Source organism: Hibiscus syriacus, unplaced genomic scaffold (assembly GCF_006381635.1).
Source record: "Hibiscus syriacus cultivar Baekdansim isolate YM2019G1 unplaced genomic scaffold, ASM638163v2 tig00111445_pilon, whole genome shotgun sequence".
Taxonomy (NCBI): Eukaryota; Viridiplantae; Streptophyta; class Magnoliopsida; order Malvales; family Malvaceae; genus Hibiscus; species Hibiscus syriacus.
The window spans coordinates 608,261-632,174 of NW_024063096.1; the positions used below are offsets into that span (position 1 = coordinate 608,261).

Sequence of the window (23,914 nt, forward strand, 5' to 3'; positions counted from 1 at the left end):
AGAAATAACAAGGATATTTTAAAAATATATATGTAGATAATGATTTAAGATAAGGTTTGACTTGTAATAATATTTATTTATGCAAAGATTTAAAATAAATTATGGATTATTGTTGTAGAAAATAAATAAGGATTTACCCTCGGCTAATTTGGTGCTAATCTAATCTATTTTGTTTTATCTTTAAACATATTAAAACAAAAGGGTAATAATAATAATAAAATATTAGACCTATTTTAAATGAGAAATTAGAATGCAACAATTCACTTCTATAATTACAAATCCTAAAACTAATTATATTTTAGTATATAATTAGAAGAAGAAGAAAACTGGTTAATTAATACATATATTTAAAACAAAAACACAAAGTGGACACCTCTATTGGAATCTTGTATACTATCTCAATGCCTCGAACCTTTTATCCTTCCTCACATTATTCTTCAATATTCCTGGGAAAAAAACAATAAACAAAAAAACCCCACTATTTTTATTTACTAGTCCTTTTATTTTTCAAAAGTATCGGGGAATAGTAATTAAAATTAATAATTTATTTTTTATTTATATTTGATATCTTTTAATGTTTTTATATAAAAATTATATTTTTTATAAAATTTAGTACAATAAATAAAAGTTAAAATAGGAACAAGAAACGAAAAGAGAACATGGAAACTGACAAAGAGAGAAAACAGTGGTCACTGACCCAATGAATGTGACCGGAAACACTACTCAGTCATTAAAAATCCAAAGCTGTTTTCAAATTTTAAAAGGTATAATATCAATAATTACTCTATAAATTTGACTAAATATTTATTTTAGTCTTATTTTTAAAGTATTTTGGTTTATTTTATTTTGAGAAAAAAATCGTTTTGTAAATACAAATAGTTAGTAAATAAACAATTGATGATTTAAAAGAGTATTTTTTTAAAAAAATAAAACGATATATCAATATATTAAAGAAAAAGAGTCAAAAAAAATTATTTAATCAATAACTAAATATTTTTTTACTCTAAAATAAAATGTTGACAACGACATTATTATAAAACGATAGAACCAACGTAATTATTTAATTAAATGTTACTAATGATTTTTTAATATTATATTTTTTTTAAATTCCCCAAGTTATAACAGAAAACCCTGCCTTAAAAATCAAACAACAAATCTTAATTTACATTAACACTAAAATCCACAAAGTTCAGTGACTAAACTGATCATTTTATCATAGTTCAATGTCCTCTGATATATTTTATCCAAAAAGATTATGAAAAGAAAAAGAAAGAAATGGAAGAGATCGATTCACCTTGCGGTTTACAGAGAGGAGGATCTTCAAAGAGAGACAAAGAGAGCTGTTTATGAGCAACACCAATGTCGAACAAGATGAGACCAGATTTCGGATCATAAACGATGATGCCTTTAACAGGCAACCACAGAAAAAGTTCTTCCTGGCTCAACCCTTCAACGCCACTCAAGCTTCCATAGCTGAGTTTAGCCCTCACAACACTGTCGAAGATCACCCTGTTCTCGTACTTTGTCAAGCACGGTTCGCCCAAGAACACTTCCAGTGTTCCATTTTCCGAAAGTGTGTAAGATTTCACTTCTTTTGGAAGCAGACCTGCTGGTAAGCCTCTCGAGACAAGAAGATCGTGGATCGAAGAAGAAGATGATGATGAAGATGAAGAAGAAGAAGAGGGTAGAAGGGAGCAAATTATTATGAGAAAATAACGTTGTTGTTTTGTTAAATATGATCTGGGTTTTATGCTAGTACTGCTGGGAACTGCCATGGATGAGATATTCGAATCGTGTATAGGAAGATGGTGAAAAAATAGAGAGAGAAAAAGGAAATAAAAAAGGGGGGAAATGGAAAGGTATTTGGAGGGGAAGATGGAAGAAGGGGTAGAAAAATATTAAAATACAAAATGGGTAAAGTATATAAGAGGTCACTAAGCTTTACTAAAATGATCGTTTTTGGATATTAAACTCTTAAAAATCAAAATGGTTATTGTTATTTTTTTTTTAATGTGGAACCTCATTAAAAAATATCCTTCATAATCGACTTTTAATCTAGAATTAGAAGTTGAACAGCAAGAGGAAAAGTGCGCCTGATAATTATATTAACTAATCAAAACAGTACAAATAAAGCACAATAAAACCTGCACAAGTTCGATTACACTGTTACAAGGAACTAATATTAAAACCAAGAAAACACGTAAAACAAAACAACTTAAAGGCCAGTCACCAAGACGAGCTACAAACAAAACCGTCATCCCACACCAGTTTTAGCCGAAGTGTCAGCTTCGATATTTATGGACCTTGAGAGTGCCGAACCACAAGTCAACCCATGGCAACGAATGTGGCAATGTCAAGCACTTACGTTCATTAAGCAATAGGGGGCCTTGGATGGATTTTTCACCCAGCTAATTGTAGCTGCCGAGTCACTTTCAATTACTAGATTATATTTTGAGAACCATTTCGAATCCTTGAAGAGATAGATTCCCTGCTTAATAGCCAAAAATTCAATCGATGGTGCAGAACAAGATCCCACAGGCAGGGAAAAAGAAAAGAAGGTATGACCGAGTGCATCCCTAAATAGACCCCCAATACCGCTAGCATTGCAGATTTCCAACCACGCCCCATTAACATTTAGTTTAATCCATCTAGGAGTAGGGCGACACCACGAGTTTTTTGGAGGCAGAAGGAACCAGATTCCAGGAGATGGGAACAAGATGATCTCATCGATCATTGGCAATTTATCTTTTCTGATTTGGGTGTGAGTTCCCACTCCAGTCTTAGTTGGACGTATTTATAGTGACAGTTAATGTGCTTGTCAGTAGTAATACCATGATCATTATTTGTACTCGTTTTTGTTAATATAATATAGTCCTCTCGTAGTAGCTTGATGATGTTCTTTGTATATAATACACACACTTTATCAACAACAAAAATGGAAGAGTAGAATAATATTAAAATACAAATGGATAAATTATATTAGAGGTCACTAAACTTTACTAAAATGATTGTTTTGATCATTGAACTTTAAAAATTAAAGAATCTTTTTAAACTTTTAAAATGGTTATAAATTCAATAATTTTAAGGACTGTTTTGTATCAAGTTGATAAATTTTAATGGTTATTTTATAATTGTAACATCCCAAACTACGGGTTAGTGACTAAATTGTAAAACTTTAGAATTTGGTGATTGAAGTAGAATAGTTGAATAGTTCAATGATTTATTTGAAAATATTTTCTAAAAGTTGTTAGTAATTATCAAAGGAATTAAAGGACAAAATGGTCATTTGACTTAGAAATAGATAAGATAAGGATATATATGGGGATAAGGTTGAGAGATCTCTCCAGAAATCTCTTCCTTCTTCTTTATCTCCTCTTCCCCGTGAGCTTCAAAGGCAAAGGTGAGTTTTCTTAATTAGTTGATTATTTGTTGAATTAAAGGTTGGTTTTTTATCCTTAGGTGATACTTAAGCTTAAGGAAAGTTTAAGTTATCTTATAATCAAAAGATGAAGAAGTTATGTAAGATTAAAGATAATGGGTTTCTAAATGATTTTCTGAAAAATAGTTAATAAAGGAACTTTGAGATGAAATTTGACTTGTCCTTCATAAGAATAAGAGATTTATGAAGTTAGAAAGGATTTATAACAAAGTTAAAAGTTTAGTAAGATTCTTTAATTTAAGAATCATGATGAGATATGGAAGATAAAGATGGTTTATATTGATATAAGTTGGTTTAAGTAATGGTAGTTGAGTTTAATGGTATGATAGGGGCTTAAAATAGAAGAATTGAGTGAAGAGTTTATGATTTTCGGGCTCAAAAAGTGATTTTTGGGCAAAGTGTATAGGTACACATGCAATATGTACCGATACACTATTAAAAGAAGAAACATCGAATGCCATAAGTGTATCGATACACATGCAGTGCATCGATACACCCCCTGAAATGAAAAACATCAAATGTAAATTGTGTACCGATACATAGACAATGTATCGATACACCAGTGAAAGGATGTTGATATGTATAAATGTATAAATGTATGATTATGTAGACATCGAACGTAAGCAAGTTCTGGAACGATCACTGAATTAGGATCGACTCAAAGTAAGCAAGGCTAAGGTGAGTGCAATTTAATTTGTACTTATGTTATAGAACAAACATTGGCTTGTGATGAGCCAATGATGGAGTTACTATGGTAAAAAGTGACTCTTAAAATGTTATTTGATTTGTGATGCATGCATAACATTATATATGGATGTTTTATACATCATTGGGTAGGATTTGCGATAAGTCTATTTCCCATGTTGGAATGCATGATTCCATAAGTACAAGCATGCGATTGATGTGATTCTTATGTATGCATGAGTACATGAAAATGAGTATATGTGTCATATGTTATTATATGTGACATGATTTACATGATTACATGTAAATGCGATATGTGAAACTGAACTAAGTGAATACATGGAAATAATATATAATTAATGTGATATAAGTGATTATGTAAAACTGTGAGATAAGTTATATGACATTAATATACGGACTATATGAAAGTATGTACATAAATACATGTATAAGTTTATATGTTATTCTGTGTGCTATGTGATGTATATATGAACATATATGAACAAGATATGACATACATGTTTACATGAACACATGAGAAATGATATATGTTATATGATATGAGATAGATGTTTACACATACATGTGGTATATGACAGAAGAGAAAGAACATGTGATCATAAGAGAATTGATATGAATATAATGCCATGTTATGTGATACGAAAGCTAAGGGTATAGTTGGCATGCCAAGAGTCGAGGGTTACCAATGTTCTTTGGGACATATGGACTGTTTACCTATGTTCTTTGGGACATATGGACTATTTACCTATGTTCTTTGGAACATATGGATTGGTCCTTCGGGACAAATTTCACATGCCCCTAGTGGGACCCCATAAGAGTTGTGGTGACAGCATACGTGCACAACCTAAATGTACTCACATACCTTGAGTTCTCAATAATATACATGGGCCTATAAAAGATATCAAAAGTGTTTGCATTATTATATGATGTTATGTGTGTTTCTCTGTGAAATGATATATGTAATATATGATATACATAAATGATAAGTACAATATCATATGATAAATGGTTTAATGATAATGATGGTATATGTGCATGTATGCATTCTGTTATATGAAATGTTCTATGATTTCTATTATATGTTTTATATGCCTCACTAAGTCAATGACTTAGTGTGTGATTGTTTCACTCGTAGGTTCCGAGAAGAGGAAGACTGATAAAAGTTAAGCAAGACAAGTCAATTTCTCCTTTCCAAAGATCAGATCAGAAAAGAATGGAATAATATGTATTTTGTAATATGGATTATGGTTGGCATGTAAATAAAGATTTGAATCCGATATGTTCTAATTGGTTTTGTAAAATCATATGATTGTATTTTATGAAAATTATTCAGTAGTATTTAATAAGAGTTTAAAATTATTCACTATTTTGTACAAGTAAAGGTTTTGAAATGTCAATATGACATCTCAGACTCGTATCCGGGTCGGATATGGGTTGGGGTGTTACAATAATATTTTGATAAACTTAATAATTATTTCGTAACATTATAGTGATTATTTTGTAACAGTATATAAGGTAGTATGTTTGTTCAAAGACTCTCAATCATTTCACAATAAACGTTCATATCCCTACATACGCGACATTTGAACCCAAAATCTTAAAGAATAACAGCAATCCCTTAATCTTTGACATTGGTAATATTAAAATTATGAATTATAATATATTATGACACCTTAAAATTTTGAAATGGGTGAGATTGATAAGGAACGTCATGTTTTTAATTGTTTTTTTAATTTAGGGTTTGCTTCTTATGGTAAGCTTATAATAAATATGATGCAGTCTAAAATTATTTGCATTATTTTGGCTTGTTTTTATGTGCATAATTGTTTAGTTTGTTGCATAGGAATCGGTATATGGAGAATTAATGGAATCATTTCATGAAAATGGGAAAGATTTTGGTTAGATTCGAAAGACCCTATAATCGTTTCCTATTGCAAATTAAACTAAAACAAACAATCGAGTAAATTCGTTGTTTGTTTTTATTTAATTTTTTCATTTACTTTATATAGTTTATAATTCTATTATGTTAGGTAATTGTCGCATTAATATATGTTTCATTAAATTTAAGATTTATTTTTTATAGTTTAAAATTAATAAATTTGGTCATGAGATTATCAAATCATATATTGTTTATATATACATTCGAGTGTCTGAATATAATTTTTTTAAACATATACTCATTGAATGATTGAAGATAAAAACATATATATATATATATACACCGTCTATATGTGCTTTTAACATGTATTATATGTGTTTTTTTTGTCGGATAAAATTCAAATAATTTTTTGTTAATATTTTGATTTATTGTTCTCATTTCTTTTACTTTGATCTTAAAGTGATGTAAATATTAAAAATTGCGCCAGAAAGCTCTACTATATCAGTAAAGATATATTCTAAAAAGTACGTTCTTTAAAACACGACCTACATAACACGTCTTTTATCAAAATGATGTTATTTTAAAATATAAATTATAAACTTATTGATATGCTTGTAAAAGGGTAAAGTACACAAGTGGTCCCCCGATTATAGGGTTTACTTTGTTGAATCCTTTGACTATTAAAAGTTACGAAATGACCTCGGGACTATAGAGCATTTGATAAGTCCCCGACTATTAAAAGTTATAAAATGGTAGCCCGACTATTCACATGTTTCAAACTCGTCATTTTCTGTTAAAAAAAATTGATGGTAGTCTGAGCTAGACATTAACCTACTACTGTAATATGATAAAATCTGATTTTAAAATCTCAAATGACTATCATATCTCAATCAACAAATTAACGTCAAACTCAAACTGTTGTCAATTTTTTAAAACAAAAAATGACGAGTTTAGAACAAATGAATAATCAAGTGACCATTTTGAAACTTTTAATAGTCGAAGGAGTCAACACAACAACATCCTAGAATAATAATGATAAAATAATTTATAATGACCAAAATAGAAGTAATTTGAAAGTTTAATGTATAAATGAGAAAAATTAAAACTACAATGAATGAAATATGAAAAAAGTAAAGTTCAGCGGTGTGATATAATTTACCCTTGTTTACATGTGTTTTTTTTTTTTTTTTGAGGAATACTGATTCCATTACGAGCTGGGCACCTGGTTGTAGGTGAGACAGCCGTATGATTTGACACGTGGCCCAAGAATAAAATCAACTTGGCATCCCCAGTTGATGAGATGGTCACGAGGTGTATATTTATTTGTGTGGAAGAGATGGGTCAGGGTAAAACCGTAAAAGCATATTTCATTGGCCCACGTGTAGGCCGTTCTGGTCCACACGCGTGATTTTTTCCCCGTGATCTCTTTCTGCGATAGAATCTAACACCACTATCCCAAGAGGCCAAGACCAATCTCTTTTCTTCTTTATAAAATACAAGAATAATATTATTGGGTAAACTAAACAATATGTCATTAAATTTTATAGTTTGTATAATTTTATATTTAATTTGAATTTTTTACGCTATAAAAGTACCAAAATGTGTGAAAAAAACAAGTCTAAATACAAATTGAATAAAAATACATGTACCAATTTAAACCTTAAAAAGTCAAATGCAAATACGGTTCAAACAAAAAAACAAAAGTATCATTTTAAATAAATGAAATTAAATTTAAACCCATTAAGCGATCTCAATAATTAAAAGAAATTTTATTCTCTCTAGAGGTCCTAAGTTCAAATAATACTATATCTGTAGGTGTGTATTGTCAGTGACTAAAAAAAATTATGAACAAATATAATTTTATAACCATCTCATACTATTCGAAAAAAATATTAATCTTCAAATGTAAAATAAATACTTTTTATTTTTTAAATATATAGTTCGTAATAATAATGACAATCTCTAAAAGATGCCACAATTTATCTTACATAACATGTAAAATTTACTAGTAAAATTCAATTTACTGTGGATTTGATTTTACTATAATTTTTTTTGACTTAATGCACTTTTAAATATTTAAATTATACATCAAATTAACTTTTAATACTTAAAGAATTTTTAACTAAAAATAGGTGTTTAACGTTTCTAACGTTACACTTTTAGGTACTTAGATCGTAATGACCGTTAAATTTGACTGTTATCTGCCACATGTCATACATATACAATTTTAAAAAAATATAATTTTAAAAAACATTTAATATTATAATTAAAAAAAACCTAAAATTTATTTTTTTTCACCGTCGATCGCCCACCGTTGGTCCGTGGCCGTCACAGTTGACGCCATCAGAACTATCTCACCGCCGCGACCAAAACCTAATTCCCCACCCACCGTGAAATTGTTTTGATTGTCGTGAAAAGCACCACGAAGGATAGCCGAATTTCTAGTTTTCCTTCGTTGTTTTCCAACAATTCTGAGTTTTCGATGGCTAAAGCTGACCATACGTTACACAATCACCACCATTGAGTTCCTCGCCTTGTTCCAAACAAAATCCAACCAATGATAACCCTTTGTCATCGTCGAAGGTAGGAATAGGAGGGAGAGGGACAACACCGCCGACGGAGGGAGTTTTTTTTCTTCTTTTGTTCTTTTTTTTAAATTAATATTTTATTATTAAAAAGTAAAAAATATAACAATAGATACCTAAAAATGTAACAAGAAAAACGTTAGATACCTAATTTTAGCAAAAAAAAAAAATTAAACATCAAAAGTCAATTTAAGGTACAATTTAAGCACTTAAAAGTGTATTAAACCTAATCTTTAAAAAATAATCTGAGGTGATTATAAGATAGTATATGTTCATAATCTTTCTTATCTATTGATAAACACCCTTACAAACGTAATTACTCAAACTCATGATCTTTTAGGAGAACAATTCCCTCGAGCACTGAAATCGCTTGATGAATTGTTTTTTAATTCTGTTGTTTTCTTAATCTTTAATCGAACCAAGTTGATATTAACCAATTCATGACATCAAATTCAATCCTGAAATTTATATACTTATAAACTGATAATGTAAAAACTAACTCATAGGTTCATGTGAGAATAAAACTAATACAAAAGACCTAGACTTATAGAATATATATGTAGTAACCCCCAAGCATGAGTTTCCAAAACATGCATAACAGTGACATTCGGTTGCCGAGTACTGTCTGCCCAGGAACCACGCATGAACTGTCAACAAATGGAAAAACAAGTTGCATGATGAAAATTAACATGAAAAGATGTTTCTAGCGATGTGAGTGTCAAATAAGAGTATACGACTAACATGGGTATTATTCTTAGCGTAGTTGGAGAGTCGTTAGAGGGCTATATTTTGTACCTATGTATGGATATGAGTCCGATATGAGTGCGTCGAGAAAAATAAAGAGTAGAACAGCATAGCATGGTATTCTCATACCTTGTCAAGATGATGGTTCTGATTGACTTGCTGCCTGCTTTGGCCTGAACTGTCCGGCAGGAGGACCGTCTTTTCGTCTCTCGTACTTTTTGCTTACATATTTTGAATCTTTTCTAGCCTTTGGTTGATAAGTAGGATATTTGCAGGGTATTATTTCACCATTGATATATTTATCACCTAAAAGTACACGAAACCATATATTATACATATGACCGTAATCTAGATGTATGATGCAATGAAAACTTTCTCTGCATAACTGAAGTTGATTAACCCAACTTACCTCCATAATCTTTATTTTTGACATCTATGTAGGAATCAGGCAGCACCCAAAGAACTCCAGGCAATCCTACATCCGAAACAATAAACTTTATCCTCAAGTCACAGATAACAACATCATTCAAACCTATGTGATTCTGATTCGAATGTGAGTGTCATGTACATATATGCTCTCAACATCGATACACTCAATCCTTCTAAAGCTTTCCATATATGAAGGGTTCTTGGACCACGTCCGAATATGCATCAGACAGGTTTCAAACATGGGTATTTCAAGTAAAATGAAGAATCAGGGTAACATAGATTTAAACCAATGGGTAATTATGAAAATATTCTTACCCTTGAACTTCTCTGAGGTTTCTTCCGAAACAGTACATTGGAAACCGGTATACGTAGAGGTGCTAAAAGCATACATGTTCTTCTTTGCTTCTTCCATGCTGTAATAAAGAGGGGGAAGAATCGTATCTTAGATTTATTCATTATGATAACTGAATTTTCATACATTCAAGCTTCACTAATATGCAAAAATGACGACGAAGCTAGCTAGTTAAGATATAAAGTTCTTGACACCAACTCAGTCTATCAAAAACCTTTTGAGGTTCCAACAATCTGAGGTGACAAATTCAGGTAAACAGGTACATTGCAAGCCTAAGACAAAGATTCTGTCCCAAGTAGCCTCAATTTTTAAGGATAAACTGTTATGATGTTGCCCGAAAATCATTATCACAAGCCGGACGAATTGTAAATCCTTTTCCTCTTCATTCTGCTTTTTAACTTCATTGGAAAATACTAATTATGAAAATTCAGCAATGCGATGTTCAATCTTGTTTCTTTCATTCAATCCAAGGCTCCATCTTTGTTCATAATCTTCAAGCTAAAACAATTATATATGATCTCACATGATAATAAACCCTTCACCTCAAACTCAATACAATTAACAAAGGAAACCCTTTTCTATGTTTAGATAAAGAACTAAGGGGGGAAAAAACCTAAGCTGCCCCATTAATTAAACATTTACCGGGAAACAAACATACACCAAAAAGAGACAAAACCCACAAAATCTCACCAAATTTGACATACCCCCAGCAAAGCAAAAAAAAAACCCCAGAGAACAAAGAGGAATTTTTAAGTACTTCGATGAAAAAAAAGCAAAACTTGCATAAAAATTTCATATTGTTTTCAGACTTTTCTACTGAAGAAAAAAAATTACCCAGGAAAAAGAAAGTCTCACCTGCCAAGAACAGTACCAAGAGAGTTGAGATAAGTCTCAATCATTTGTTCTCTTGTAGGAGCAGGGTCTTTAGGGAACTCCATAACAATAAGCCAATGGTTATAATCACATCCGGGTAACATTATCGTTTCCCTTGGCTCATTGCTGCTGCTCCTCTTGGGTGAATAGTCACTGTCAAGTGCTGCAGCTTTGATAACACGAGGAGGACGAGTACTAGATGATGAAGGAAGGAGGTGAATCAGTGGGTTTACTCGGACAGTAGGAGGTGGTGGAGTGAGCTGAGGACGAGTTGAAAGAATGGGTTTTGAAGGTAGAAGAAGAGAAGAAGGGTTTAACAAAGTCGCCATTGGAAGTGTCAGAGAAGAAGATTAGATTGTGATGCTTTCCCAGCTGATGAAACTGAAGGCGCCATAATAAGGCTGTTCGATATTTTTCGTGTTTGGGCTTAGCGATTTGAGTTCGATTCAATACTTTTTTTCATTGGGCTAACAGTCCAAAACTTATGCCACTGCACTCTTTGACACACTTGCAGATAGTTTTTTCTAGGTATAATGGTAAAATTAATTTCTATCGTTTTATCTAAATGGTTATTTAAATATTTTAATCCTATTATTTTATTTTTTTTAGTTAAAATTATATTTTTTAGATAAACTTATTAATTGACTAATAGTTAATACATGCTAATGACATAATATTTTCATATGTAATTATTGTATACATATCACATATCATTCTGAGACATGATATATATTATGTTATTACTTTGGGTGAAAAGATACATATCACATCATCACTGTTAATGATGTGACACATGTCATATCACCTTTGATACATGTCCCATCATTATTTCGGGTAAAGAATGTGCTACATTAGTAATTAAAACAAATATGTAAATGACACGTTAACAACATTTATCGACCCTTAACCAATTAAAGATTTTCATGTAACATGAGTTATTTTGACAAAAAATAAAAACATTAGAAGTTAAAATACTCTAAAAAAATAAAGACTAAAATGATCATTTTTATAAATAATGGAGTTAATTTTGACATTATACCTTACTGGATCAGAAGTAAAAAAAAAATGCAAAAATAGATAAATGGAGGACAATGACAAACAGACTGTCAATGCAAAAAAAAAAGCTGAGAATTGAAAGCTTAGAAGAGTTTCAAGCAGCAAGTACAGTCCCTTAGTTTTGGGAGAACAACTGATGTAATATCGAAACGCCTTCTTGTTCCACTATCGTCTACTATTTTCTCCATTTGTAGGTAATCTTTAACCCGCAATTTCTCCAAGTTTTCGAGGCCTTGCAACCTTTCAACTGAAAACAACTTTTTCACCCTTGAACATTTACTCAGGATAACTTCTGTAAGACGAGAAAATACGACGGGACATGGAGAATTTCACCATTGGTCCTACTTTTACAAGTTCAAGCTGGTTGCATAGTTCTCCAAGGATTAGCTTCTCGATGTTGTTAAGACGGTTGAAAGGTGATGATGACAAACCGATCATGCACTCTATCCCTGGACTACACTTGCATCCGCCAGTAACCATTACCCTTCTTGATATAAAAACAGTCGAGGTTAATTGGGAGCATTGCAGAGCCTGCAATTGTTAGATCACAATTAACTTTGAAGCATGTGTAGGCAAAGAGGATCCTACTGCGCAAATATGATTTCGGGGTCATTCGGTATCGATCGTAGAGTTATGTTTCTTAAATTTTGCATATAATGAAATAAGCATGAAAGGAATTATAGCTTGCTCAATTTTCCTACTTCTTCTCCCTTTCAGTTGCAGCATTGTTGCCAAGTATTGGAGAGGGGAAAACATCCCATAGATCTGCAGACCTCTAGTGATCTACTAGTGAGTACTAGTTTCCTCCCCTTATTGGATTTCTGATCAGGAATACCGATATTTGATAGAGAAAACCGTTCCCAAACATCATCTAAGATCAACACACAACTTGTTCCCTCTAAAATATGGTTCAATGTTGTCATCCATTCGAGTTCTTTCGGAAGATTATGTTTGAGGCAATCTGCAATATCTTATTGTACTCTGAAACATTCTTTTCTATTGAAACAGTCACCCAAATCACATTATCGAATCGGTTTTCCTTCAACAATTGATTGTTGATGTGCTTCATGATTGTAGTTTTCTGGATACCGCCGATCCCACAAACTCCAATCATTCCAACTTCATCATCATCATCCATCAAGAGCTTCCATATTTTACTCTTTTACATTAGTTTCACCTTCTAAATATGATGTTCAATATTGTTGATTTCAGCATTCCTTTTTGCAACAATTTCAAGCCATTTCTCTACTTTTTTTCCCATCCCAGATCTCTAACTCTTTCTTCGATCATGTATCTTGCTTTCGAACATTCAATATAGTTCTTAGATCATTCATTTTTTTCTTCAAAGTTTTTTGTAATTATCCAAGTAGTTGCAAGCAAGAACCCATATGCACTTTATGAGTCCAACAACTGTTCCTATAAGCTCAATATATGAAATTAATCATTACCCTGTAATGCAAACAATATAATTTGCTAAATCAGAAGGTATAAACTTATGTATATATATATACACGAGATTTAGTCAATGATGTTTCTAAGTAAACGAAACTGAACAAAAAGTTAATGGCAACGTCCAGCTTGTACACACACACACACACACACATATATATATTTTCTTTGCCTTATTCAATGAGTTCTTTCATATAATATTGCTTCTACATGAGATCAAATTCACTGATCAGGAATCTAAACAATAAACAAATATAGTAAGCCAACAAAGATTTAAATCTCATAACCCTTTTAATAAATACTTCCTCCCTTTGCCATTCAAACACCAATGTATCTAGAGTTGCCAATATTTGATTTAACAGTTATTATTGGTGCAACGAATAACTCCTCGATTAAGAACATGATCGAAATCCATACTTATAACTATTTTTCTCTTCCAGAAATCGTTTGAAGCAATAATATAGTTCTTATATTCTCAATGCATGACAGAAATAAGAATGACCCAGGGATGTAATTTAGATTCAAGTTACCAGAAGTTGAGATCCCATATTGGCAAGTAAAAGATTTTGTATATCATTTAAAAATCCCAATATTAGACACTTACACTGCCCCTCCAAGTTGAGCACTATTGGCAAGTAAAAGATTTTGTATATCATTTAAAAATCCCAATATTAGACAATTACATTGCCCCTCCAAGTTGAGCACTGGTTGAGAGCATAGGATGGCTCTGCCTGTCTGGATCCCCATGTTCTGCTCATTCTTAGCCTTTGAGGGCACCCCATTCTCCACAATGGATGGGTAGCAAATTTCATAAATCAAATGGATTTAGCTGCTCCCTCTGTTGAAAGTAAAAAATCTTTAGCTATTAATGGTCAAGTTTTGCTGTAGAGTAAACATTCAAGTTTGGCAGCTGATTTTGGTTGAAAATTGGCAAGGGAAAATTACCCAATTTAGTCTCTATACTTTAGGGTATTTAGAAGATTAGTCCTTAAGCTTCAACTATAAATACCTTAACTCATTTAACTTCAAAACCATCCCAAATCATTATAGATTTCTCCCAATACTAGAGAAATTAGAGAGTTTTCTTTAGAGTTGTTTTCTCATTTTTATCAAGAGAGAATTATCATTGTTTTCTCCTTGTTAGATCAAGAGAAGTTGTAATTCCTATTTTCTCATAGTGAAATTCTTCTACCTTTACCCGTGTTTTTACCCTATATTATTTAGGGGTTTTCCACATAAAATTTGTGTCTTATTTATCTTCATTTTTATTTTCTCAAATTATCAGTTGCGATTTTACTCTATCCAATAGCCGTATTCCGCAACAATTGGCATCAGAGCCAGATTTAAGTGTGTAATATCTATTTATTGTCTTTGTGGTTGCCACCAAAAGGTGGATCCTCAAACATAAGAAAATAAGAATGTATTACTCATTCTTTAAAGGTTCCAGAGAGCTATTCACGATAGTAAAATAGTGAGAGATATCTGTAATAGAAGCTATGGCAACGAAATTTGATATTGAAAAGTTTAATGGGATAAATTTATCATTGTGGAAATTGAATATGAAGGTCATCCTGAGGAAAGACGGTTGTCTAGCGGCTATCAGTGAAAGGTCGGTAGATTTCACAGAAAAAAACAAATGGAACGAGATAGACGAGAATGCTATGACAAACTTTCATCTAGCATTAGCAGATGAAGTATTGTTAAGCATCGATGAGAAGAAGATAACTAGAATGATATGGGATCATCTCACCAAACTGTATTGATGGAGTAAAGGGGTATCGCTTGTGGGATATCATTGCCCGCAAAGTGATCATCAGCAGTGATGTTATCTTTGTAGAAGATAAACTACAAAGAAAAGAAGAGGTAGCGCTGAAAAGTCAGAGACTACACAGATACATGTGGAAAAGGAGTTTGAACAAGGAGATTCTTCTGAAGTAGAACCAACACACGATGGACCAGAACCAGAGAGTTCTGAAGCTCCAACAACTCGTCAATTAGATCGTGTGAAAAGATGTCCTAATTGGTGTTTAGATTATGTTATAGAAGGAAATATTACATACTGCCTTTTAACAGAGGACAATGATCGATCAACATACCAGGAGGCAATAAATAGCTCAGATGCTTCACTTTGGATGATGGCGATGCAAGAAGAAATTGAAGCCCTTCATAAAAATAATACATGGGACCTTGTGCCACTACCACAAGGAAGGAAGCCAATTGGTAACAAATGGGTCTTCAAAATCAAGCGAAATGGTAACGATCAAGTTGAGAGGGGTCGTGCAAGACTGGTGGTCAAAGGATATGCTCAAAAAGATTGTATTGATTTCAGTCCAGTTGTACCCCTAAACCACATTCCATTCCAATGACCTAAAAAAAGGCGCACAATGGATCCTTGTCTGAGTTTCTCCCCTTTGAAATCCCAACAATCTCAAACCCAAATGTGAAATTACCACATGAATAATCATCAAGACTCTTCCAGTATGTCACAAATCGATCCATACCTGTTTCTAAGTTCCATCCATCTGTCTTCGTGCCCGGTAAGAGTGTATCACAAGGATGATCAAAGCTCTGTCATAGAAAGTTTTCAGGATTAGTTTCATCCTTTTCTTTCTAGCAGGTCTGGATGTCTTAGAAGACGAAATAATGCTCCCATCATGGTTCATAAGGACTAAAAAAACCCCAGTTTGAACATATTATGGAATAGGGGACTGGGATACTTGATGCACAAGCTACTTTATGAAGGGAAGAACTTATGTTACTTCTTAAATCAAATCTGAGATGTTAGTATGAATAATTGCATATTAATACTTCTTATCTAATTAGGAGATTAGATAGTTTATTAATTAAACTAAATAGATTCTTAGTTTAAATCTAAGTTGAATTATATTCCTACTTATCCTCTTTGTAAATCTGCCTATATAAAACCTAACCAGGGTAATCGTTTTCAATCAAGAAAATATAGAGAAATCAGATTTTTCTCTAAACCTTCTTCTTTAAAACCTACATGGTATTAGGCTAGGTTTAATAAATAAACCCTATTCTTGAAGAATACATTTGTGTCTTCATATATCATTTTAGGATTTGAATAAAATCCCTCTCACACCGCCATATTCGATAATTCACTCCACCATTAGGGCGTAAATGAACAAGGTAATGTTCATGTTCGTTTGTTTATTTTTTAAGGTGTTTATGTTTAGTTCATGTTCTTTGAAATTTTCAATATCATGTTTGTGTCCATTTGTTTATTTTAAAAGGTGTTCGTGTTCAATTTATTAAGCGTTCACAAACAAATTCATTTAACGTTTTTGAATATATTCGTTTAACGATCCCAAACCTATTCATTTATATCTTCATAACTCACCAAAGACCTAGATGAAGTGGCAAGTGTGTGGATAAACCTTAGTTTTAAAAGGTACTAGGCGCATCAAAGCACAAAGGGTCCCTATAGCCTGGGTGCAAGACGAAGGCAAACACCTTTTGTAATATAGGCACACTTTTTATTTTAAAAAGTTTATATATCAATTCTAGAGTACTCCAAAAACATTTAATCTCCTCTCCACGTCATAAAACTGAAGTAGTCCATGATGGATCAATCTCCTTGTGTTGATCTTCTAGACTAGGTTGGAGGCTAAATAAGAACTTAATTGGTTAAGGGCCAAAAATCATCATATGACCTACATTTCTCTACTTCACATACTTGCTTTGCTAAACCAAATTGTGTTTGTTGTCGCCCTTTATTTGGATTTTTCATATCCAACTGAATTCATGCATATTTAACTTGAAGAATGTGTTGTTAACTCTACCATTAATTGCCTTGGTAACAGTCACAAATGGTATTCATTGTATCATCTCAAAGGTCATTTATCTACCGGTAAGAAAAAAAGTTAAAATTATACCACTAATTCTTAAACTCTTTAAACTTCACAGTTTGGACTAAAAAAATTACCCTATATTCAATTTAGTCCATACTTTCACCAATATTTAAAATGTAAAATAATAAAAAGAAAATGAGAACCAAGTAAATGAGCTTATAAATAAATCGATAAGCAAACTTGTTTGTGAATATAAACAAACTGAACACACATCTATTCTTGTTCGTTCGTTTAGTAAATACACATAAAATTTTTATTCATACTCATTTATTTAACTTAATAAACAAACAAGTAAAACTAGGGTTTGTTCTTTTTTTCTCTTTTTTTCCATAGCCGTCGTTAGTCTCTTTTTCTTTATCTTTGTGATCGACGGCGACACTAGTCTTGGTATTGATTGCCGACCGTCGGTATTCATTATTTTTCCTTTGCTTTATTACATCTTATCTTTGTTTTTTTAATTCTTAATAATTCTGCCTTTTTGGTACGTATTGTTCTGTCTTTATGACACGTTTTTCTTTACCTCTATCACACATTTTCGGTTGTTTCACCATTGTTTTCGTTTATTTTTTTGGTTGGATTTGACATCGCCATGACTGATCAGTCATTGCGATGTCAAATCAAGATGACATTTATTTGTTATCATGATGATCTTCCCTGCTTTGGACCCTCAAATTGAATTTGGATATGTGATTTGCGTTCGTGGATAATATTTTCACATCAGTTGATTCTGATTTGCGGTATGTCAATGGTCTTTTAATAGCTTTATTCTCTTTTGTGGTACGTTTTCCGATACAGTCAGATCTATTCGTATTTATCTCGTGTTCGAGCTTATTTGGTTAGGTTTTTTAACCTTTTCCTTGTATGGTCATTGTGTGATTTTAAGTGGCTAATTTTCTTCAGTCTAGGAAAATGTTCTTATTATATGTTTTCTTTATAGTTGTGGTTATAAATCTTCATTGTAATTTGAATACTTTCTATTTTTAATAAAATTAACGGCTTCTAAAATAAAACTTAATAAATAAGCATTATACAAATCATTTATTGAACTTTCTTTCATTTACACCTCTACCCACCACCATTACTTGCCACAAACTAAATGGCCGCCATTACTACCCTAAGGTTTGATTCGGTTATAGTGTATAAATGCAAAAACTAACTAAACTAAATGGCCACCATTACTACCCTAAGGTTTGATTCGGTTATAGTGTATAAATGCAAAAACCAACCGTTAATTGTAATTTAATTTGCATATTCCACTGAAAATTGCTAGAATTTGTGCTCAAATTTGACGGTCACTTCAGTGATCCAATACAACATCTTAAATTTTGTGTCAAAATCGGAAGAAAATCTAGAGTTATCTATATTTAATTAAACATGTTTTTACTGATGCAACGAATAACTCCTCGATCGAGAACATACTCAAAGGAGGTTTTGATTGTGTGTAAAAGGTAACAATATGATCAAATGCCATAACTTTTTTATTTAAATCCATACTTATGACTACTGTTTTCTTCCGGAAGACTTTTGAAGCAATAATGACTCTTGTATTCTTAATGCATTACAAATAAAAGAATGACCCAAGGATGCAATTTGGATCCAAGTTACCGGAAGTAGAGATCCCATATTGACAGGTAAAACATTCTGTATATTATTTATAAAACAAAATATTACACACATACATTGCCCCTCCAAGTTGAGCACTGGCTGAGAGCATGGGATGTCTCTGCCTGTCTGGATCCCCATGTTCTGCTCATTCGCGGCCTTTGAGGGCACCTCAGGTATCAAGTTTTTTTTACAATTTTTTTTTTGTTTTTTTCCTGTTCGGTAAATTTAAGTTCTGGACAAAAATGCTACACAGATTTGATTAATAGATGAGCAATGTAAATCTCTCAACTAAATTATTTTATTTTTGTTCTACTTTGCAATTAATAGAGAATTATGTCTGTATGTTATGCATAATCCAATTGAATGAACAACTGATAGCCTCTGTTTTGAGTTTGCGAAAATGATAGGCAACTATACAAGGCAAAAGAAAACTGTCCCATTCATCTGGAAATTCTGACGGAAACCCTTTCAAAGAACTGCATATAGGGGATCTTCATATGTTGCAATTTTTATTTGAGGCGAGGGTTCAGAACGCGAGTTTATATTGAGAATCAAGGTGTTGTTGACGTGTACTTGAGTGAGTGTGTTGTGTTGGCTGAGAATGAGGATGGGAAGAAGAAGAAAAGTCAAACGGTCATTTGCTAAAATCAGCTGGTTTAATACGTCACATCAACATTCCGTTACTACATAATATCAGTTAACGGTGAGTGATCGATTTGTTATAAATCAATAATGTTAATAACCGATTTGTTTCTTTTGAAATTTCAGTGGGAAAACGAAAATTTTATCTAAGTCGAAACAAAAAATAAATAAACAAATGAAATAAAATAAAATAACGATTAATAATAGATATTACTTTGTAATCACCTTAGCTTAATAAAAAAAAATGTAGTCAAAGTTTCATAGCATGTACATACACACAAAAAAGGAAACAAATGAAAATCGATTTCAATTCGAACAAAATGATCACCTTCTGACATGCTTCTTTACGGACCAATCCGACTCTCTCAACATTTTTTGTGTCAAGCTGATAATTATTCTTCAACCTGCATAGAAATTATGAACCTTAGATAACAAGGATATGGTATAAAAACAAGCATAAACAGTATCAAAGGTTATGGTAACCAAATTCGTGGTGCAATGTTGAGTTCACATCTATTCGTTTTACCGGAATTAATGTTTCTTCCCTGGTCGACCCATTAGAAAACTGAATATTTTCCATTCGTTTTGGTTGTGGCCCTGCCTCCGTCCCCTCATAGATATTACGTTTTTTCTTTCCAAGGGGACCGTTAGCTATTGATCCATCAGCAGCAGAGTCTTCATTCATATCTTCAATTTTTACACAACTTTCATCACATTTATCCTCAAAGGGAGATGGATATAATTGGTGACGCGACCAATAACGAAGGAAAAGGTGGTCCTTTTTTATGGGCTGATTATGTTTTTTACCTAAAAGGAAACCACTATCATCTACAATGTAATTTCCATCTAGGAAAGCAGATTCATCACAAGCAGCTTTTCCAGAGTTTCTACGATGGATAACAGCTTTACAGCCATTAACCTCATCCCTCGAAGGATCATCGTTGACAAAAATGCAGCAGAAAGCAACTCCCATCCATTGAATATCATTCAGAATATTGAAAGGCAGTGGTATCTTGATTGAACAGTCAACTCTCTCACGGCTGAACCCTTCTGGGATTTCATTTCCAGGTACATCAATGTCAAATATGCCTCTTGAATTTTCAAACGCCTGCAGAACATAACTTTTGTTGGTAAGTAATAGTAACAAACAAAAATAATCAAGTATGAGATTTTGTGAGAGAAACAAAGATATTAACCAACCATGAGAAATTTTCTCAGCAATTTTAATACATTGACATTCTCAGCCAATCTGTAGCAGTGAGTACGGAGAATGCAAGCAATATTCATTGAATTGCATACTTTTGAAGGAAATGCAACTAGTTCCAGAGAAGCACAATTTTCCATTTCCACCAAGGTTATATTTGTTACAAACTCAGGCAACGATTTAAGTTCCTTGCAATTTGACAATTCAAGATGCTGAAGCTTTGAAAGTCGAGTAAGGGACGGATGTATGCTGATGAAATTGTTACCACTAAGATTAAGATGGGCCAAAGAGGATAGATAAGAAACATCATTAGGAATATCTAATTCACCAATATTGCACATGCCACAATTTGATAATCTAAGAGATTCAAGCTTGGAAAGTCGAGTAAGGGACGGAGGTATGCTGATGAAATTGTTACCAGTAAGATCAAGTCGTTCCAAAGAGGATAGACGTGAAATATCACTAGGAATATCTTCTTCTCCAAGATTGCAGTCCTTTAGTTTCAGCTCTCTTAATGAACTTAAACCAGACAATGAACGTAACATCAGAGCCTTCAAATTTGTCCTCCTTTGCATTACGTGGAAAAGAGAAGCGAGATTTTGTCGCAATTTAAATTAAGATCCCTTGCATCCACTGAAAGACGGCACTTTACGATTCTTAAATTGAAAAATGAAGTATGGTGGTTCTCTTATGGCTGTCTCACTTAAGTCAAGCTCTTCCAAAAACTCTACTTGCTTCAAGTTCTCTGGCAAATTTTCAAATTTATAACAACAAGAAAGATTAAGAGTTTTTAAACTTGTGCACCCACCTATGGTGCTAGGGAGGCTCACAAGGTTACGGCAATCTTTCAAATTTAGCAAAACAAGACTGCTCATTTTTCCTATTGAAGAGGGAATATTTTCAATGCTTGTCCCATCTAAATAAAGTTCCAACAAGCATTCCATCTTCACATCAATCTCTGGAAACTTTTGAAGCTTAGAGCAACCGGAAAGAATGAATGTTTCAAGAGATTACATTCCAATATTGGTTGGAAGATTCCTAAGACTTTTGCAGCCTTTTAAATTCAAAAGTTTCAGCCTCTTAAGAAATCCGATGGAAGAATGAACATCAACTATTTTTGTGCAACCTTCCAGAATTGAAGTTTCAAGACTTGGGGCCATTGTCAAGTCCGGTGTCTTGATCAGGTTCTGAGACCCTTTGAGGTTGATCACTTTCAACTTATACATGGGCTGTTGAAAATTGGAGAGAAAGAAACAACATAAGAAAGGTTAACTTTGTTGTTAGTTTTCTATCAAAATCGAAATTTAATCATTCATCTTAAAATAAGCGAAAAGACAAGTGCTCTTACTCTTGCTCCCTTCCACAGTTGTTCAATGCGGCTATAAGGTAAGAGAAGTGCAACAAGGCTGTCCGGTTCGAAGCACGACGGTAAGGATCTTAGAAGACATCCTTCCCAATCTAAAAGCCGTAGCTCATTTGAAAGATAATTTAGATCATCACAATTTTTGAAGCAAAGGACATTGAGTAATCTCAAAATTTTCATCTTCGTGAAAGCATCAACTCTCAAGTTGAGAAACTTGTTAGATTCCCTAATAAACCATGGGGAAAAGGGCAAAAAAGTAAATAAAGGAACACCGAACAGCTAAAAAAAAAAAGAAAGAAAAAAAATAATATAGTATGTATGTTTTTCTACCTTTCATTGTTTATCATCATGGCTTGAACCATATTCGTACCCTGATAATAATAATAAAATAAATATACTTATTGTCTATCATCATGGATTCTTATTATATATATATATATACAAAAATGTTTGTAACTTCAATTTTGTTGAATGACTTACTGTGTCTTTTGTTAGGACATGATGGACGTCACATTCTTCCCATAATCTGCAACGTTTCCCAGGTTCTTCTATACATTTTTCCTTAACAATTTTTCTTCCCATTTCTAGTAGCAAGTCGTGCATCCACAAACTTTGTTTACGGACTTTTATGAGTGATTTCTTAACGAGAACATCAATTCCAATATCCGAAAAGCGCGTGATGGTGGAAGTTATGGGGTTCTTTTTTCCAGGAAGAATCAGAGAATGTGAGAGAAAAATTGGTTGCTTTGCCGACTAAGTGGACTCTTAAGTCAATTGTAAAATTATAATAAAATATCTTGGACGGTTGCTTTAACTATAGTGGGATATGATTATACAACTATATTATAAATTAGGGTAAAATATACAAATGATCACTGAGCTTTTCAAATGCTTGCATTTAGGTCTTCCAACTTTTAAAACTTGTAATACAGTCACCAAACATTTAGTTTATTTGCAATATGGTCCCCGATGTAACGGCTATTTCACTGCCGTTAGGGTAAATTATATAAATGGTTACTGAACTTTTCAGACGCTTCCATTTCGGTCTCCTAACTTTTAAAACTTGCAACACAATCATTAATTACATTCTAAACCCTATATTCCAAAATATTTCAATTACATTCTAAATCTCAAATTCCAAAATACTTCAATTACATGCTCAACCCCAAATTCATAATACATTCTCAAAATATGTCATAACAAACTAAACTTGAAGCAACAGTCCTAAACCCTCAAAACATAACCCTAAATGCTAAATTTCCCCACCAATTAACCCAACATAATCAACAACATTTAGTTCATTTTGGGTCCATAACAATAAGTGATTATGTTGGGTTTAGGATTTAAAAGTTAGATTTAACCAACTATAAGTGAACAATACTCATTTCGATTCAAAAAAATTATTTTTCAACTTGGATTGATTCAAAAAATTTGATACAAATTGATTTTGAGTTGTAATTTCATAAACTCAACTTAAAAAATTTCAAGTTAAAATCGAGTTGTAAAATACAACTTGAATATCTCAAACTTTTTAGTAATTAGTGGATTAATTTTTAAGTTTGAGTCAAGTCCCTTGACTCTGTATAATATATGTGTACCACATATGGAAAAATATGAAGAAATGTATGTATTGTATATGGTTAAAAAACTATTTAAATTAGAATCAAATAATATTATAGTATTATGTTGAAAACATTTTGATGTTTCAATATAACAA

The 23,914-nt window shown here is 32.4% G+C and overlaps 4 protein-coding genes across 4 annotated transcripts; all 4 read right to left on the reverse strand.

Annotated features, from left to right (window-relative positions):
* Positions 1-288: 288 nt before the first annotated feature.
* Positions 289-1,839, reverse strand: LOC120163446. The gene is made up of 2 exons (XM_039173384.1): positions 1,295-1,839; positions 289-446 (listed from the first exon to the last, which is right to left on the reverse strand). The coding sequence occupies exons 1-2, from the start codon at positions 1,773-1,775 to the stop codon at positions 394-396; spliced, it is 534 nt and encodes a 177-aa protein (XP_039029315.1). The 5' UTR covers positions 1,776-1,839; the 3' UTR covers positions 289-393.
* Positions 1,840-9,086: 7,247 nt separating this feature from the next.
* On the reverse strand, positions 9,087-11,394 carry LOC120163445 (multiple organellar RNA editing factor 9, chloroplastic-like). The gene is made up of 5 exons (XM_039173383.1): positions 10,989-11,394; positions 10,097-10,194; positions 9,762-9,827; positions 9,482-9,658; positions 9,087-9,255 (listed from the first exon to the last, which is right to left on the reverse strand). Exons 1-4 carry the CDS (start codon positions 11,333-11,335, stop codon positions 9,486-9,488), a joined length of 684 nt encoding a protein of 227 aa, XP_039029314.1. The 5' UTR covers positions 11,336-11,394; the 3' UTR covers positions 9,087-9,255; positions 9,482-9,485.
* Positions 11,395-19,983: 8,589 nt separating this feature from the next.
* LOC120163400 (disease resistance-like protein DSC1) lies at positions 19,984-21,409 on the reverse strand. The gene is made up of 3 exons (XM_039173345.1): positions 20,831-21,409; positions 20,157-20,738; positions 19,984-20,034 (listed from the first exon to the last, which is right to left on the reverse strand). The coding sequence occupies exons 1-3, from the start codon at positions 21,407-21,409 to the stop codon at positions 20,023-20,025; spliced, it is 1,173 nt and encodes a 390-aa protein (XP_039029276.1). The 3' UTR covers positions 19,984-20,022.
* Positions 21,410-21,492: 83 nt separating this feature from the next.
* On the reverse strand, positions 21,493-22,382 carry LOC120163482 (protein SUPPRESSOR OF npr1-1, CONSTITUTIVE 1-like). Its single transcript, XM_039173412.1, has 2 exons — positions 22,183-22,382; positions 21,493-22,063 (listed from the first exon to the last, which is right to left on the reverse strand). Exons 1-2 carry the CDS (start codon positions 22,375-22,377, stop codon positions 21,845-21,847), a joined length of 414 nt encoding a protein of 137 aa, XP_039029343.1. The 5' UTR covers positions 22,378-22,382; the 3' UTR covers positions 21,493-21,844.
* Between the last annotated feature and the right edge of the window lie 1,532 nt (positions 22,383-23,914).

Bases quoted from the DNA above. Each gene is read 5' to 3' on its own strand.
- LOC120163446 (XM_039173384.1), bottom strand. From the start codon at position 1,775: ATGGCAGTTCCCAGCAGTACTAGCATAAAACCCAGATCATATTTAACA. The intron at 447-1,294 runs GTGAATCGATCT...TTTTTTTCCCAG, and splicing joins TCCTCTCTGTAAACCGCAAG to GAATATTGAAGAATAATGTG.
- LOC120163445 (XM_039173383.1), bottom strand. From the start codon at position 11,335: ATGGCGACTTTGTTAAACCCTTCTTCTCTTCTTCTACCTTCAAAACCC. The intron at 10,195-10,988 runs GTGAGACTTTCT...TCTTTATTACAG, and splicing joins CTTGGTACTGTTCTTGGCAG to CATGGAAGAAGCAAAGAAGA. The intron at 9,659-9,761 runs GTAAGTTGGGTT...GTGTACTTTTAG, and splicing joins CAAAAATAAAGATTATGGAG to GTGATAAATATATCAATGGT.
- LOC120163400 (XM_039173345.1), bottom strand. From the start codon at position 21,409: ATGCAAAGGAGGACAAATTTGAAGGCTCTGATGTTACGTTCATTGTCT. The intron at 20,739-20,830 runs GTTGGTTAATAT...TATGTTCTGCAG, and splicing joins TGCTGAGAAAATTTCTCATG to GCGTTTGAAAATTCAAGAGG.
- LOC120163482 (XM_039173412.1), bottom strand. From the start codon at position 22,377: ATGAAAATTTTGAGATTACTCAATGTCCTTTGCTTCAAAAATTGTGAT. The intron at 22,064-22,182 runs GTAAGAGCACTT...AATTTTCAACAG, and splicing joins AACTGTGGAAGGGAGCAAGA to CCCATGTATAAGTTGAAAGT.